Raw genomic sequence first — 18,695 nt, forward strand, 5'->3', positions numbered from 1 at the left:
GTTGTGTAATCAATTGCCAAACATGTTTTCCAATTAGGGCCATATTGAAAGAACGAAGATCGTGAAATCTTAATCCCCCACGACACTTAGGTTTACAGATTGTTTACCAAGCTACTAGAGGCCATCCTTGTTCAGAAATCTTACCCGTCCACCAGTATTTCCGCATTATACTAGTCATCTCATTAAGAAGATGCTTCGACAGTAGGTAGCAGGACATTGCATATTGAGGTAACGCGTGTGCCACTGATTTAAGGAATACTTCTCTGCCCCCATACGATAATAATCTTTCGGTCCATCCAGTTACCCTAACTATGACTTTTTCGCTTATATAACCAAAGGTGTTAGTTTTATTTTTACCTATATGAAGGGGAAGACCAAGATAATGTCCCAGGGGTTGAACTTCTTGAATACCAAATATATTTGTCATACCAAATATATTGGGACTAAAATATATAGCTGATTTGTCCAGGCTAATTCTTTGCCCAGAAGATGATACATACAGTGATAGAATCTTCTTGATGTTATTAACTTCAGAAATTAAAATTTTCAAGAACACTAAACTGACATCTGCAAACGACAAATGGGACATACGTGGTCCAACTTAACATTCTCGAATACCCTTAATATCGCCTACTGGTTGAGCCTTATGAAATAATGCAAATAGCCCCAGTGTAATGAAAAGGAATAAGAATGGGGATAAGGGGTCTCCCTGCCTTAATCCTCGACTCGGAGCAAATTCAGTAGTAAGAGAACCATTTACCCTAGCAGTGAATGTAACGAAAGTTACACATCTCACAAGTAATCTCACAAACTCATCACATAACCCAATCTTCAAGATGACACTCTCCAAGAAGTTCCATTCTATCCTATCATAAACCTTCTCAATATCCAACTTAAATGCTGCCCCTTTGTTAATCTCATTCTTAGAAGAATTCAAGTAGTGCACTAACTCATGCGCTACAAGAATATTGTCTGAAATTTAGAAAATAAAGGTGATTTAAATTTAATTATTATTGAAAACGAAATGTTACTTTTGAAAAATAATTTAAACGGTTTTTAGTTTTAATATAAATTTATTTCTAAAAAACAAAAAGAAAACCTGATTAAGTTGTTACCAAATCTAATGTTAATGCATGTCAATACCCGAGGTTGACATATAACTATTACTTTCGAATACATTATTCATTATTATACATATGTATAAGATTCATTATTATAAGGTTGGAATTATGTTCTTGTTTTTTAACTATAACAACGAATAATATAATTGGGTAAATAGATTTTAACACAAAAATAATACATACCGATGATTAAATTTATATATGAAATAATAATAATAATGAATGAAAAAGTAATGGATGTGAAGATTCAAAGGCGCCTGGGCTGGATGGTTTCAGCATTTCGTTCTTCAAGCGGTGTGGGAATATGTTGAAAGGGGACTTATTTGATGTATTTTTCCGAGAAGGAAAATTGAAAAATTATTTATTATTTATTTAGATTGTTATTTACGCTTAATATATATAATTTTTATAATAATAAGATTTATGTATCGATTTACAATCAAAACTATATATTACATGGATTGAAATACGAAAAAGAAAAGTTTGGGACTAGGCCAAATTACAATATCGAGAAGTACTGGTTCGAACAAAATACATGCATAACAACATACGATAACACATTATTTCCACACCTATATCCATATTGAGTCGCTTATTTGAACATCAAATCAAATCCTTAGCATAGGAGAGCATTAAGTAAATTAAGCACTACTGAGGTTGATGGTGGTGGCATATCGCAGAATTCCAACGGCTGTATGCGTGGCGTCCGAGGAAGGTCGAGCAGTGATGTAATAATGGCCTAGATTCTGGTATGGGCACAACAAAACGTCCGTCACCTGGCCGGGGGCCAGGGTTAGCGAGCTTCTGAAGGATCGTCGGCTGTATGCCCCGTTTTGTCCGACAACGGTGAGGCTGTGGTACGCGATACGGAACACCATTGTGTCGTTAACCGCATTTATCACGCGAACAAGATAAAGTGCCCCGTAATTTACTTGATAGTCGAACGTCGTATCTGCAACAACATACATTTTAGCACCTCATAAGGCTCGGCATAAAAGTATATTGCAGGCGTACCGCTGCTGCATCCATATGTTTCTCCGGGATGTCCGTTGATGGTGTACGCGTCGGCTTGGCCGGAAGCTATGTTTTGATTGGCTTCGGTTAACTCTTGCTTGAACCATTCTCCTGAAAGAAGAATTCGGCAAAAACAAGCGTTGAGATTCAAACAAAGTTGCAAAATATATGAATGAAACAATTAAAAATATGAACCAAGTATGATTGTTTGATCTGAATCAGGTGTAAGGAAAGGATAGCCTTCGTTGGGTGCAGGCAAAACGACAAAGGCTCCATGGACGGTTGTGCTAGCCCATGCACTGGTGGCGTGCCACCATAGAGTGCCAATCTCATTGTGTAATTCAATATGGTAAGTGAAGTTTCTTCCTGGCTGAATCATATCATTTGAACCATTAATTGATTCCTCAACGCCCTCCCTGCCCATGTTCCCGAAAACCCACCGTTAGTATTTATACGAGACAAATTTTATGGTAGAAGATAAATATATAATCAGATACGGACAGATTTTATGGTAGAAGATAAATATATAAAAAAAAATTACAGTGCAAGTGCAGTTCATCTATCGCTGTATATGATCGATTATTTAGCTCATCAGAAAACTGGTGGAAGCTACTGGAAACAACGTAAAACATAGAGTGATAATAGGTAAATATATTACCACTTGATGGAAAGAGCGGTGTTAGCTTGATTGTGGACATTGACGAAAACAGTGTCTCCTCTGCGAACTCGAATTTCAGGCCCTGGGAAGCTGCCGTTTACAGTCAAGATGTTCTTGGTGCTACACAGCTTTGTAAACTGGGATTCTTGCAACTAATTTAAACAGAGACCCAGAATCAAAATCCGGCACCAGCTGACCTTATTAACAGAAGAAATTAGAAAGATGCAAGAAATTACTTACAAAGAAGTCGTAATAGTGGACATCGGCCGTGGATAAGACAAGGGTACTCAGAAACAGAAACCCTGAAATCCAGATGAACCCTTGTTTTTGAGAAGCCATCTTTTTGCACCCGTGTTCTTCAGGATCCCCTGTATTTGTAATCTTCTGATCGATTTCTTATTTCTCAATATAAAGAAAGAACAAGAGTTTGGTCAAGAAATGGCTAAAAAGAAAACCCAAGTTTCTGAAATCACCAATCCCCAATCGGAATTGCAAAGCTCAAACTATTTGCAATAGAAAATTGATGAATTCCCAGAGGCGTAGGCCGGAAGGCAAATAATGGTAAAAGTCAGACACAACTGTTTTAACTTGATCATTCGTCCTCGTCCCACCTAATTTGTCTTTGAAAATGAGGGTTTGATGGAAAATGACTTTTTCATTTTTAACGGATGTAAAGGAAGCGAGATTACAGACATCCTATCACTAGGTCTATTTTAATCTTATTTTCTCGGATAGGTATGTCAACATGGAAAAAATATATTAAACGTTTCTAGTTGTTCTTCACGTCAGTTTTAATTAATAATATTTATCTATGTCATTTTTTTAATGAAATTTTTTATCTCATTCTTAAATATAAATAAGAAGTGAATAATTATTTTAAAATTATTTTAAAATTTATGATTCTCATTCAATAAGATCATAGATTTTGTGGTGAGCATGATCCATCAAATAATTTTTCGTTAATTCGGGTAAGTTAACTTCATGAAAACCAAGGTTGAACCGTTTTTCAATTAAATTACTTAATGTTATTGGTATGTTTTAGTTATATATATATTTTTAAAATTTAGTCACTTTTTTAAATACTTTAATGTGAGTATAATATACATTATAAATATTAAATAATAATATTAAATAAGTTATATATATAAAATATTCGTTAATAATCTCTAGAGTAAGAAGTGATTAAAACTCAAAAGCTCTCAATCTACATCTGACACTTTTTTGAGTCTTTATTTGTTTTCTAAATTGTGAGTTCAATAACCATTGTAAGTAAAATTCTAGTTAAAAATTATTTCAAAAAATATAAAATATTCATTGAATTCATCAAAGAGTTTCAGTGATAAAAAATTTATTCTTCTAAAAGATATCAATTAAAACAATCACATCTATAAAATATATATATATATATATTAATAATAATTTAAATGTTTTAATCAAATATTATTATCCTAAATTGTTAAAAAATATATTCATTAAAACATTTGCAAGAAGTCGACAACTCCATTGTACAAGCAATTAAGGAAGGAATTTACGCCAGGTCCTCCCTACGAAATAGCCCAATATGCAAGCGTCCCTTTTTCTTATAGTTTTTGAATTTAACATTAGCGTTATAACCTCAATATATAAGAGAATAATTATTATATTTAGATGTGTTAAATTTGTGTAGGGATATTTTAAAATTTATTAATGAACAGTTAAGGATTTTTTTAAATAAATATCATATTACAATTTTAAATTAATAAAAATATAATATATAGCACTTTCAATTATAAAAATTATATTTTATGAACTAAGCGATCTCAGTAGTGAAAGACATGATTGTTATCTCCAAAAGTTACGAGTTCGAGCACCAAAAGCTACAAGGTGTTTGAGTGGAATGGTTGTAAGATTTTAGAACAGATATCACCACTTGTAATCACCTTAGATTAATCAAAAAAATTATATTAAAACTTTTGATAAATTATCCTATTAGTCACTAAACTATTATCATTTCTCTAACTTGCTCATTGATTATTTTTGATAAAATCATTGTTAACGTTATATTTGTTTTATTTTAGTGAATTTTGATCACTAATCATTAAATTTTCTTTAAAACTTAATTGAGATGATGATGTGTTGTAGTATAATAACAATTTAAGTCCCTGAAACTTTATATATTTTATCAATTTAATTCTGATTTGAAAGAATTTAACCCTTACTATTTAATGACAGTTAAACTTTAAAATTTCTATATTGCCTTTTTTCGGCCCTAAACACGAATTTGCTTTCTTTTCTTTCCTTTTTCAACTGGAATGCATTATCAGTTGCTACTCTAATGTCCAAAAATAGTTTTATCTTTTATTTTCTTAAGATTTGTATGCTTGTTAGCATTATAAGGACGTTCAATTTTTGTTTAATAATGAAATAGGAGCCTAGTTTTATGCTTTGATAAAAAAACAATTATTCTACAACATTATTTCATTTTTTTAAATATAGGGGTGAACGAAGTTCGACTCGACTCAAAAAATTGATTTTTATTGAATTCGACTCGATTGGCTTCAAGTTGTAATTTAATAAACTCAATTCTACTCAAAAAATTTCAGGTACAAATCGAGTTACAAAATACAACTCGAATAATTTGAATTTTTTTAGTAATTAACATATTAATTTTCAAGTTTGAATCGAATTCATCGACTCTGCATGATATATATATATATATATGTTTATAGAAAACAATTTAAGTCGAAATGAAATAGTACAATAATTAATTCATGTACACTTCTTCATCTAGTAGTTTATTCTTAATAATTTGACATGATTAGATCTTGTGTTTCGATTTCATATTTATTATGATTTGATACTAACCTATAGGGGAGGAAGAAAAAGGATGAGAAACTTGAGGTTTGATCAAATATATAGTGATTTATAGTAAATTTATGACTTAATTAATTGATAGAGTATACACATTTTGAGGTTAAAGTTATAATATTATCAGATCAATTTATTATTTTCACTAATCTTTTAAATGATCAAAATAAAAAATGTTATGTTAATAATGATTCTGATAAAAATTGATAGTCAAAATAGAAAAGCAATAATAGTTTAACGACCAAAAGGGTAATTTAACCTAAAGCTTTTAAACAATTTACCACCCACCATATATTTTTGTATATAATAAAATAAATTTATTTTAAAGTTGAACAAAATGTCCATATTGGTGGCTTTCGGACGGGTTTAGATAGGGTTATTTTGATTTTGAGATCTTTTGAATTCAACTATTCAAGTCCTTTTGTGTTTGATAAAAAATATATTTGTATTAAAAATTATATTGAATATATTTTAGACTTATATTTTTATTATTTGATATATTTGTATTAAAAGTTAAAGGAGTAAAACAATGGTAAAATAAAAGTTTGAAAGTTACAAAATAAAACTTGTGTCTCCTTTGATTAAATAAATAGTAATATAGGAAAAAACTTCATTGTTACCTAACTTTTTAAAATAATTTATTGTAACATAAAAAAGAGTTATCTGTCTTATTCCAAATTTCTCGTAATTTTAAGGATAAAAATGAAATTCTATGATTATATTAATTTCAGAACATCAATTTTGAATGAACTAAAGTTAAGATTTCATCATCTAAGAAACATATGACTCTCACCTATTCAAATCAACTCAATAGGAATGATTAAAAAAGGACCAAACGAAATTAATTAATATAATATATAAATAATAATAATAATAATAATAATAACAATTATAATCCTGCAAACCCAAAGCGAGAGAGATAGAAAGATACATCTTCATAAAGTGTTAGCTAAAATTTCTAGATTGTAGAGTTAGCAATTCTTCTCCTTCACGAAACCGAGGAGGCGGTCTTCTGTTTTTTTTCTTTCTTAAAAAAGACTTCGATCGTTAATGTCAACTTTAGAGAAAGCTACAGATAAGTGTTTAATATAACTATATTCACGACCGTTTACAAGATATTGAATTATATGTAACCAAAACTAATAATCAGTTGCGGACCAAGTGTTCCCTTTTTTTAATTTTATTTAAATAAACATCTTATTTATTTTCTGAAAGGTATTTAATGATAGAGTAATGTGTATGTGTGTCCACTTATACCATGAGCACTATCTCCATTGGTGTACGTGGACACACATACATACTACTCTATCATTTAAATAAATATCTTACGTAACTAGCATGAGTTCATGGAAAAGTCAAGAAAATAAACCTCTATCTTATCAAACTTGGATCGGTTCAACTGTATTGTGTTGTAAACATCGTTGTCTGAGAACGTGTTAATTAAGAAGACCTGTTTTTAATTACTTTAACTACGTACTCCAATTCAGAGTTAGCAACAAAGTCATACATGGCAGGCAGGTCGGACCATAAACATAAAATTACAAATGAAATTAATGTACATAAATTGTTACAAGTTGCCGATATGTTATCCAAATTAATAACGTAATTATTGTTAATTATTCACAACATCAGCCATTTCAAACCCTTGGTTTAGTATAAGTTGGAATGAATGGATCAAAATTATAAGAAATTAGCCTAATTTTCAGTGGTAAACTGTGTTTACATGGAAGAAAAGACTTTTCAAACTATATTTCACGCCCTCATCCAGAAAACTGCAGGGAAACTTTGTAATACTATTAAACAAGGATAGCCATGAACAAGTTGTAACAGGGATATTAAGTTAATGAAAACTGCATTAGCGAAATATTATAAAACGACTTTCATGGTCCAACATGGCATGGACGTGTAAAAAAAAAATTCAATTGAAAATGGAAGTTTCATTCTATATACATATTTTGGAGGATTAATTCAGTTTTAGCCCCCTCCAGCAAGAAACTTAATGAGCTCAGGTTTTGTTATCTAACTCGTTGAATTTTATGTGCATATAAAAATCCAACTTTCCAAGCTTACATGGCATGTGACGTACTTTTCCCCCCAGATAATGCAAGCTCCTTTATTTATATGTATAAATATTGGAAGAATTGTTTTCTCTTTGCCAAGAAAGAAAGTCGAAGGCTATATATAAATTGTATTTATGACCCAAAGACAAAGATAAGAGAATTCAGGGGATAACTAAGAACACATTAATTAGGAGGAGCAAAATGGGTTTAGGGAAACAAGGTTTTGTGTCTGTAGGGGTTTTATTTCTGACCACTTTGTTCCTTTTCTGTGCAGCAGATGTGCATTACTATGAATTCTTTGTGAGTGCCCTTTTTACCGTCTGAACTTAATGACGTCGTAATTAGTTGCTCTCTCTCTCTCTCTCTCTCTCGGGAAAAATGATGAAAAAAATATCTTTTAGTGACTGAGATTATGGATGGCGTGATAAAAAAATTTCATGAAATATTTTTTTCCAGAAAAACAGGCGTTAAAAAGTGAAGGATAATCATGACGGTTGCTTGTGTTTTTTTTTAACGGACAGCAAACTATGTACTATAGTTTTTCATAGTTTTTGTTGATTAATAATATCGTAGACATTTCATTTGGTGGTGGTTTTTTATTGCAGGTGCGAGAGGCGAACTTTACGAAGCTGTGCAACACGACGACTTTGTTGGCCGTAAACGACAGCATCCCTGGACCTGAGATTCGGGTACATAAAGGTGACACTATCTTCGTTAATGTCCACAATCAAGGCAACTACGGCTTTACCATTCACTGGTAATTAACCTTTCTTTTCCAATGGTAATTTCCCAAAGAATTGAAACTAAAATAATAATAATCATGTTGTTGCAGGCATGGTGTGAAACAACCGAGAAATCCGTGGTCTGATGGTCCCGAGAACATAACTCAGTGCCCGATCCAACCAGGAACCAACTTCACGTACGAAGTCATATTGTCGGATGAGATAGGAACCCTATGGTGGCATGCTCACAGTGACTGGACTCGAGGCTCCGTCTTTGGACCCTTGGTTATTTTACCACCCGAGAACGAAACTTATCCGTTCCCCGAACCCGATGGCGAACAAATAATCATGCTTCGTAACCATATCCGTCAACCGTCACTTTGTGTTGCTTATACCAAATAATACTATATAAATCTTTTATCTGATTTCTTTAATTAATTTGTATTGACAGAATCATGGTTCAACCAAGACTACAAGCAAATCATTGACCAAGCACTTGCAATGGGGACTGTTCCTCGCCAACCAGATGCTTATGCCATCAATGGATATTTAGGCGACACGACCGGATGCCCCAATGGTACGTTGTTCCACTAATCCGGATAGGGTTATGAGCCTTGGAATCGGCTGTTTTCAATGTTAATTGAACCCTTTTAAGTTGTTAGACGACTAACAGGCTATAAATTGACTTTTGCAGATACAATGTTCAGTATGCAAGTGGATTATGGGGACGCATACCTGCTCCGCATAATCAATGCAGCAATGAATGAGGAAAAATTCTTCGCCATCGCGAACCACTCCCTCACACTTGTCGCCCAAGATGCCTCCTATGTTGACAGGTTTACGAGCGACTATATAATGATCAGCCCCGGACAAACCATGGATGTTTTGCTCATTGCCAACCAAAACGTCGGCCAATATTACATGGCTACTCGGCCTTTCTCTGACAGTTCTAATCCGCCTGTCGACTTAATCACCACCGGCGTTTTACTGTACACCAACGGTGAGGGTACTGGATTGAATGCTTCCTCGATAATGCTACCGGTAGAAAACGATAGGAATGCTACCAATAATTTCACCAGTCGAATTAGGAACACGAATGTCACTCAAAATACTCCATTGAATGTGCCGGCCGATTCGGATATCAACAGACGAGTATACATCGCAATCGGCGGAAACACCTTGCCGTGCAACACGTGTTCTAATCCTTTTGGACAAATTAGATTTGCTGCAAGTTTGAATAATGTCAGCTTCGTTTTCCCGCAAGTTGACATTCTTGACGCGTATTACAACATGTACGTAAGCAAAAGAAAAAAAGTAGTTTCATTAACTGTATCTAATTCTTATACGAGTTCTTCCAAATAATCCAGGAGCACCAGTGGCGTTTTCACCGAAGATTTCCCCCTTAGCCCACCGGAATTCTATGATTTCACCGGGAACTTGTCCGGTTTAAACACGATGGCTGATACAGGGACGAAGGTTGTTATGCTAAACTATGGGGATGCAGTTGAGATAGTGCTGCAAGCAACACAGACTGGTCCCGGTGGAAGTCACCCGATCCATTTGCATGGGTTTAGCTTTTATTGGGTGGGAACTGGTACTGGAAATTTCAACAATCAGACCGATCCAAGCACCTACAATCTGGTTGATCCACCGCTCATTAACACTGTCCACGTTCCTGGTAGAGGATGGGTTGCCCTCAGATTTTTCGCAAACAATCCTGGTAAGTTTTCATTGAGGTCATTTTCCATGCATCTTTTCAATAACAAAATTAACTTATTAACTAGTGGATACGTAATATATGTGCAGGGGTGTGGTTTATGCATTGCCATTTCGACAGGCATGCTAGCTGGGGAATGGACACTGTTTACATTGTGAGGAACGGGACCACCGCAGGAACAAGCATCCGCCCACCGCCATTTGGCATGCCTCGCTGTACTTAGGACTAGAATCATATCATGTGTGGATCTTTATTTTTATGCATCAGTTATATTTTAGATATTGGGAATAAAATAATTTGGAAATGTAACTTTATAATCAATAAATGATATCGTAATCGCTCGCTTTGATTTGTATTTCTTTTTTTAAAGATAATTTTTATTTTTTAACTTTTAAAAGTTAAAAAACATGACTGATAAATAAAAATATGAAATCACATCTAGTACTCACATTTTTACCGTAGAAACATGATAAATAAAATAAAATATCTATAATCACAATTGTTGTAAATGATTGTAGTATAGATATCCTTTGACAACGGTGCATACGTCACTTATTAATTTTGTCTTGAAATCGACCTTGAATTCCTGCAAATGCCTTTTTTTTCTAATATCGATAAATTATCGGAGTGTCATGTATGTATAATTTTACAGAGAACGGCCTTAATCTATGCACTCTTCTACTCTTAAACGCTGATAGAACACTGCATCTACGCCATCTTCACACAACCTTTAGAAGGCTCCTTCATTTAAGTGCCTCTCCGATATCCACATGAGTAAAATCCCTGCTGTCGTAACCGGTTTTCGTCCGGGCACGAAATATTTATTTGGCGAGAAAATTGATGTAAATAAATAGTTTTGAAAATAATTTGGGAGTCGCCATCGGCCTTTTGGGTCAGGTAGGTCGAATACCTAAAAATTATCTTTTAACAGAGTTTTTAAGAAAACATCAGTTAAAAGATGAACTGATCTGCGTTTATAACCAAAAATTCTTTCTTTTAAATAATAAAAAGGGATTCGTGGTCGGTTACGTTTAGGGAATGATTAGCACCCCTACAACGCCCAAAATTGGTACTTTTTAATTATAAATTGTCTCTATTATTAGAAATTTAAAAATTCAAAATATATTTAATTTATAATCCTATTATTTCAAAATTATAATTATGAGAAAAAAATAATTTATATATATTTATAAATAAAATATTTATTTATTCAGAAATATCAGAAAATGACTTCTAGGTGCCTTAAGACAGCTCTTTTCTTCGATATTAATAAATATTAATATAATAATTTAAATAAAATTAAATTATAATTTTTTTATAATATTTAATTTTAAAATACCAGAATAGGACATCCAGTTGTATTAAGACTGCCCTTTTCTTCGATATTGAAAAATAAATATTAAAATAATTTATGTAAAAAAATATAAATTATTATTTATTATATATATATTTATATGACTACATAATAATAATAAAAATAATATTTAAATATATAAACAAGTAAAATTAAAACAATAAAAATACAATTAGAACTATATATTTAAAAGCAGTAAAATAAAAGAAAATATTTAAAATAAGTGACTAAATTATAATAAAATTAAAATTAAATACCTAATTCATAATTAATTATTTAAAATTATAAGGATTAAACATGCTATTTTCCTTATTTATTAATTTAGTGACTAAAATAAAATTATATAAAATTCGAATATCATATTAAAATAAATTAAAAATATAAACTCACGATTAAAATATTATTTATTAAAATTAAAGGATTAAATATGTTATTTATCCTAAATATTTATAAATACGGTTAAGGGCTAAAATATAAATAAATAAAATTTAGAGACCAAATTAAAAGGATTATAAATTTGATTTAGTGACTAAAATGTAAAGATTACAAGTTAGGATGGCTGCGGACGGGATTTAATCTTTAAAAAAATTACACAAATAGCCCTCCCCAAAACGGCGTCGTTTGGGAAGGGCTATTTAAAGCCAGATTCGGGCCAGCTCTCATTTCCCCATTTCTCTTCTCTCTCAAACAGACAGAGAGCCAAAGTTTTCTCTGGCTTCTCTCTAGCTTCCCTCACCGGAGGGAAGCCGGTCACCGGGCGGCAGCCGTCTGCCGCCGTAATTCCCACCGCCGGCCACCGCATCTGGTGGCCGAAAAAAATTTATTTTTACACCACAACGTAGATCGGACCGTCCTAATGACGGTTCCGATGCTATTTTTTCCTAAATAGCTCTCCCGATCGGAGCAAATCTAAGAAAGTACTTTCGATTTTCGAAGGTTTTGGTGACGTTTGAAGAGGTCCGGCGGTCGTGGCTTCCTCGGTAAGCTTCTCTCCTTTCTTTTCTTTTGTTTTTGGTTGCTGTGTTGTGGGTTTTTTTTCTGTTCTCCGTTCTTCCTCTCCTCTTCCTTTTTTTTCTCTGTTTTTGCTGGTTGTTGTTTCCTTTGCAGGTTGGGTGATGGCTTTATAGCCATCACCGACGCTTGTCTCGGACCGGTCCTAAGGGTGGAGTTCGGTGAGTTACCGAGCTATGTGGTGACTCACCTCATAGCCGCGACGTGTGGGGGGCAGCTGGATCTTCTGGAGCGTTCTGTTGAAGCGGTGGTCGCAGCTTCCTGAGGCGGCGGGATGGCAACAGTAAGGGAAGCAACGACGTGTCCCTAGGGTGATGATACCCTAGGGTTTCCTCTGGAAAACTGTTGACCGTTGAATCAAACCAGATCCAACGGCTGAAATTGATGATGGCGGCTAAAAATGATGAAACCCTAATCAGTTTAGGTTTTCAGTTTAACTGGGCCTGGACCAAGTTGGGTCTGGGCTAGTATGGGTTGTAATTGGGCCTCCGGTCTGGTTTGTAATTTGGGCCTGTAATAATATTTATTAATAATAAATAATAATAATAATAATAATAATAATAATAATAATAATAATAATAATAATAATAATATAAATAATATTTAAATGAAAAAAATGAGTATCTTCAGCTGCCCCTCTTTGCTTATTCTTAATAAGAATAGAGCAAAGACGAAAAGATAATAAGTTTTTTCATTTGACTTCACTTGATTAATATGGAAATGTTGAATAAATTTTTCTCTTTCTTCATATGAGTTCTTCTCATTATGAACTTTCCACTGGGGATGATGTTGACCTATTTCCTTCTGTGATAGAGTCATTCAAAAGGTTGAATAAGCTCTTCTCATTATGAACTTCTTCTTTCTTTTTCAGATGAGTTCTTCTCATTATGAACTTTCTCTAGAAAGGTTGATGCTAATATATCTGCTTCTGTGATAGAATTATACAAAAGGTTGAACAAGCTCTTCTCATTGTGAACTTCTTCTTCTTCAGATGAGTTCTTCTCATTATGAACTTCTTCTTCTTCAGATGAGTTCTTCTCATTATGAACTTCTTCTTCTTCAGATGAGTTCTTCTCATTATGAACTTTCTCTGGAAAAGCTGATCTATCAAGTGATGGATTTGAACAAAAGGTTGAACAAATTCTTCTCATTATGAATTTCTTCTTTCAGACGAGTTCTTCTCATTATGAACTTCTTCTTCTTCAGATGAGTTCTTCTCATTATGAACTTTCTCTGGAAAAGTTGATCCATCAAGTGATGGTTTTGAACAAAAAGTTGAACAAATTCTTCTCATTATGAATTTATTCTTTCAGATAAGTTCTTCTCATTATGAACTTCTTCTTCTTCAGATGAGTTCTTCTTATTATGAACTCGAACTGGTAATGCTGATATATTGAATGATGAATTCAAGTAAAAAGTTGAACAAGTTCTTCTCATTATGAACTTCTTCTTCCTTCTTCAGATGAGTTCTTCTCATTATGAACTCGAACTGGTAACACTGATCCATTGAATCATGAATTCAAGCAAAAAGTTGAACAAGTTCTTCTCATTATGAACTTCTTCTTCCTTCTTCAGATGAGTTCTTCTCATTATGAACTCGAACTGGTAACACTGATCCATTAAATCATGAATTCAAGCAAAAAGTTGAACAAGTTCTTCTCATTATGAACTTCTTCTTCCTTCTTCAGATGAGTTCTTCTCATTATGAACTCGAACTGGTAACACTGATCCATTGAATCATGAATTCAAGCAAAAAGTTGAACAAGTTCTTCTCATTATGAACTTCTTCTTCCTTCTTCAGATGAGTTCTTCTCATTATGAACTTTTTTTCTGGAAAAGCTGATCCATCAAATAATGGATTTGAATCTTTGCTAAAAATCTTTGAAATTCCTGTCAAAATTCAACATGGATGAGAATGAATGAAAATACACCTATTTTTGCAAATGCTTAAATATGATGCATAAATGTTAAGTTATTTGATTTCAGATTGGTGAACTGAGTATTTCTTCAGTTGTAGAAACCCAATAAATCTTTCTTCTTCAAATCAGAGAATCTATCATCTTTGACAAATGTAGATGTAGATATAATGTCACAAAATTTCTTGAGAATAAAACTCAATAGTATAGGCTCTTGAAAAGCTTGCATTCATGCAACATGTTGATTCTGATAACAACTCATCTGATTATGAAGTGATCTTTCAAGATGATTTCGCAGATATCGATAGTTCTTTTAATACTGAGAAAATCTTGAATTCTGATTCTGATGAGGAGAGTAAACTGTTATACTTGAAAAGAAATGGGATTCTCAGAGGCTGAGGTTTTAATAGCCCTGAAGAGATGTGGTTCAGATTCATCAATTACAAAATTGACAGATTTTATATGTGCTGCTCAAATGGCTAATGCTGCTGACGCACTTCTTCCGGTAAAAGGTAGGAAGCCATTATGCAATGATCCTAATTACAAGAAAAGGCGAAACTTGGGCTATGATTTTTGGGAAAGGAATAAGCAGAATAAGCTTGAAAAGAAGCTTCTTAATGAAGATGATCATGCAGTTCATCTTTTAATTCCAATGATTGGTTTTGTGGTTCCTACCGAACCAGATCAGATAACTCAAAGAACACTTTCAGAAGATGCTATTGGGTCTTCTTATTTCTACTATGAGCACATTCATCTTTCAAATTCAATGATTAGTTTTTCGGGGTTCATATCAAACCAGATCAGATAACTCAAAGAACACTTCCAGAAGATGCTATTGGGCCCTCTTATTTCTACTATGAGCACATGGCACTTGCTCCAATTAATGTTTGGACTGGAATATCATAGTACTTTATTTGATGTAGAGCCAGAATTTGTAGATTCGAAACATTTTCATGCTACTACACTGAAAAGGGCTATATTCATAATTCTGCCAATTGAGAACAAATTTTCTCTTATTCTGCTTCCTCAATGTGCTGATGTTTTTCCATTGACAAAGAAATGATGGCCTTCCTTCGAGTGTCCAAAAGTATGTTCTTGATGAGTGCTGAAAATGGAATCTGGTATGGGTTGAAAAGAATAAAATTGTTCCACTTGAATTTGATGAGGTGGAAATGCTTCTAGGTTTCCCTAAAAACCATACACAAGGATATGTATAGAAACATGTTCCATGGTGGTATCAATGTCCTGTCTCTTTTCTCTGGGATCAATGATGCAGAGGTTGCCTTTTAATTGTCTTGGCATACTTTTAAAAACAGATGTGCAAGAACTGAATGATGATCGGTTGGAGCAATTGATGAGTAGTTTTAACGGACTCGACCTTGTTGTCGGTGGCATCCAATGTAACAACCTTACGGGAAGAAATAAACATCATTCATGGGCTTGAAGATTTTTGTTGGTGCATTTACTTGCAATGATTGCTACAACAAACTATCTCTTCTGCTGCTCCAATATATCCCACTCTTTTCGAATCATGGAACGGTTTAGTTGACAGTAAAACTTGTCATCTTTAACTTTTGGAATACTGTAACCAATGTTACCCTATATAACCAGAGTGTAGATAATGACTTGTTCATGGCTTTATGATGATGATGATTTGCTTACTTTGTATTCCATGCCTTTAAAAGTATTAACATAAAGTGATATTCAGAAATCTTTAACTTATTTCAAAATTATGTTAATTCATAGAAGAATAAATTGAATTTTCGAAAATAAATTGAATCTCAAATAAATTGAACTTGGAATTTATTAATTAATAGATAGAATTATACTCAAAGTTATGGCAAGCACAAGAATGATAAAAATTCAAATGACTCAACAAATTATTAGCATAAGTATTTCTAAATTAATCAAATTGACACAATTTAAAGTAATGATGTAAGCTTTTGTCTGGAAGATCTCAAACGTTGTCAAAATGCTTGTAGATGTGAAGTTTCTCCCAAACTGTCAAAATCTTAAGAGGGGTTCAATTGCCAGATGCCTAATATCAATATGCATTTGAGCCGCCCATTCAGGTTTTCAACTCAAATCCTTCATTTGGTTACAAGATGCCCTTTGCGGGTTTTCATCTTGACACCCTTTTTTCTTTTTTCTCTTTTTTTTTTCTTTCTTCTTTCTTCTTTTTTTTCTTTTTTCTTTTTCTTCAAGCATAATATTTCTTGACATAATCCGAGTTTATTGGATTTCTCAGAATTTTTCCATCCATTTCTGCCAAGATCAATGCTCCTCCGGAAAAGGCCTTTTTCACAACGTATGGCCCTTCCCAATTAGGCATCCATTTCCCACGGAAATCTTTATGTATAGGCAAGATCTTTTTTAGTACTAGATCACCCTCTTAGAATTCTCTTGGATGTACTTTCTTGTCATGAGACTTCATCATCCGTTTCTGATACATCTGTCCATGGCAAATAGCTTTCAATCTTTTCTCCTCAATAAGGTTCAATTGATCAAATCTAGCTTGGGTCCATTCGGATTCATCCAATTTTGTTTCTCTCAGCATTCGAAGCGATGGAATCTCAACTTCAATTGGTAAGACTGCTTCCATCCCGTAGACTAAAGAAAAAGGTGTTGCCCCAGTAGATGTTCAAACAGTAGTTCGGTATGCATATAAAGCAAAAGGTAACTTCTCGTGCCAATCTTTGTAAGTTTCAGTGGTCTTTGTAATGATTCTCTTGATGTTCTTATTTGTTGCTTCAACTGCCCCATTCATCTTTGGACGATATGCCACTGAGTTTGCATGTTTGATATTAAACTGTGCACAAAGTTCGGTCATCATTTTGTTGTTCAGGTTCAGAGAATTATCTGTAATGATCCTTTCTGGTAGGCCATACCGGTAAACTATCTCTTTCTTTATGAATTTACAGACTGTGGACCTCTTAATATTGGCATATGAAATAGCTTCAACCCATTTGGTAAAATAATCAATTGCCACAAGGATGAAGCAATGTCCATTCGATGCTTTTGGTGTGATTGCACCAATGACATCTATTCCCCACATAGAAAATGGCCAGGGTGCTGTCATTATGTGTAAAGGAGATGGGGGTACATGAATCTTGTCTGCATATATCTGGCATTTATGACATTTCCTTGCATAATCAATGCAATCTGTGTGCATGGTAGCCCAATAGTATCCATATCTCATTATTTTTCTGGCCATGGAAAGACCATTTGCATGTGTTCCACATATTCCACTATGTACTTCTTCAATGATGCTTCTGGCTTCGCTGGTATTTAAACATCTCAATAGCATTTGATCATTGCTTCTTCTATACATAATTTCTCTATCAAGAAAATATCCAGCAGACATTCTTCTCAAGGTTCTTTTATCAATTTCAGATGCATTTTAGGGATAACTTTGATTTTTGATATATTGCAGGATATCATGATACCATGGTTTACCATCTACCTCTTCTTCCACACTATAACAATGTGCAGAAATTTCATATACTTGCATTTTGATTGGCATCATATCAACTTTCTTAGTTGCCTGAAACATAGCAGCTAATGTAGCCAAAGCATCTGCCATTTGATTTTCTTCTCGAGGGAGATAATTGAAGGTGACTTTCTCAAATTCTTTCACTAATTTGAGGGTAAAATTTCGGTATTCCAACAATTTGGGATCTTTTGTTTCCCATTCTCCTCGTAATTGATACACCACTAACGATGAATCTCCATATATCTTGAGACATTTGATTTTTCTTTCTATAGCTGCTTTCAATCCCATGACACAAGCTTCGTATTCCTCCATGTTATTGGTGCAAAAGAACTCCAGTCTACTTGTAAAGGGATAATAAATATTTTCTGGAGAAATTAACACTGCCCCGATTCCTCGTCCCAAGGCGTTGGATGCTCCATCAAAGTAAAGCTTCCAAGATGCAGATGCATCATTTGTTCTGACTTCTTCATTCATGGATATGCACAACAAATCTTCATCGGGAAAATTGAAACTCAAAGGCTGATAATCATTTGATACACGACTGGCCAGAAAATCAGCTATGACACTTCCTTTTATCGCTTTTTGGTTGACATATACAATATCAAACTCAGATAATAACATTTGCCATCTAGCCATTCTACCTGTCAAAGCTGGTGATTCCATTAAGAATTTCAAAGGATAAGTTTGGATATCAACCAAGTAGTATGGTATAACATATATTGTCTGAGTCTTCGAGTAGCCCACACCAAGGCATAACATAATTTTTGTATTGGTGGATATCG

General features: G+C 33.5%; 1 protein-coding gene and 1 pseudogene across 1 annotated transcript; one reads left to right on the plus strand and one right to left on the minus strand.

Annotated features, from left to right (window-relative positions):
• Positions 1–1,638: 1,638 nt before the first annotated feature.
• LOC120199053 (laccase-12-like) lies at positions 1,639–3,347 on the minus strand. The gene is made up of 5 exons (XM_039200260.1): positions 3,034–3,347; positions 2,794–2,945; positions 2,331–2,551; positions 2,136–2,246; positions 1,639–2,073 (listed from the first exon to the last, which is right to left on the minus strand). Exons 1-5 carry the CDS (start codon positions 3,130–3,132, stop codon positions 1,763–1,765), a joined length of 894 nt encoding a protein of 297 aa, XP_039056191.1. The 5' UTR covers positions 3,133–3,347; the 3' UTR covers positions 1,639–1,762.
• A 4,461-nt stretch (positions 3,348–7,808) lies between these two features.
• The window catches only part of LOC120199055, a 40,193-nt pseudogene continuing 29,306 nt past the window's right edge, over positions 7,809–18,695 (plus strand).

This window comes from Hibiscus syriacus, unplaced genomic scaffold, assembly GCF_006381635.1.
Source record: "Hibiscus syriacus cultivar Baekdansim isolate YM2019G1 unplaced genomic scaffold, ASM638163v2 tig00005294_pilon, whole genome shotgun sequence".
Lineage (NCBI taxonomy): Eukaryota > Viridiplantae > Streptophyta > Magnoliopsida > Malvales > Malvaceae > Hibiscus > Hibiscus syriacus.

What these genes read in the sequence shown, in the direction of transcription:
- LOC120199053 (XM_039200260.1), bottom strand. Translation starts at nt 3,132, where the DNA reads ATGGCTTCTCAAAAACAAGGGTTCATCTGGATTTCAGGGTTTCTGTTT. An exon ending in TCCACTATTACGACTTCTTT is followed by an intron (nt 2,946 to 3,033) that starts GTAAGTAATTTC and finishes TGTTTAAATTAG; the next exon opens with TTGCAAGAATCCCAGTTTAC. An exon ending in ACCGCTCTTTCCATCAAGTG is followed by an intron (nt 2,552 to 2,793) that starts GTAATATATTTA and finishes GAACATGGGCAG; the next exon opens with GGAGGGCGTTGAGGAATCAA.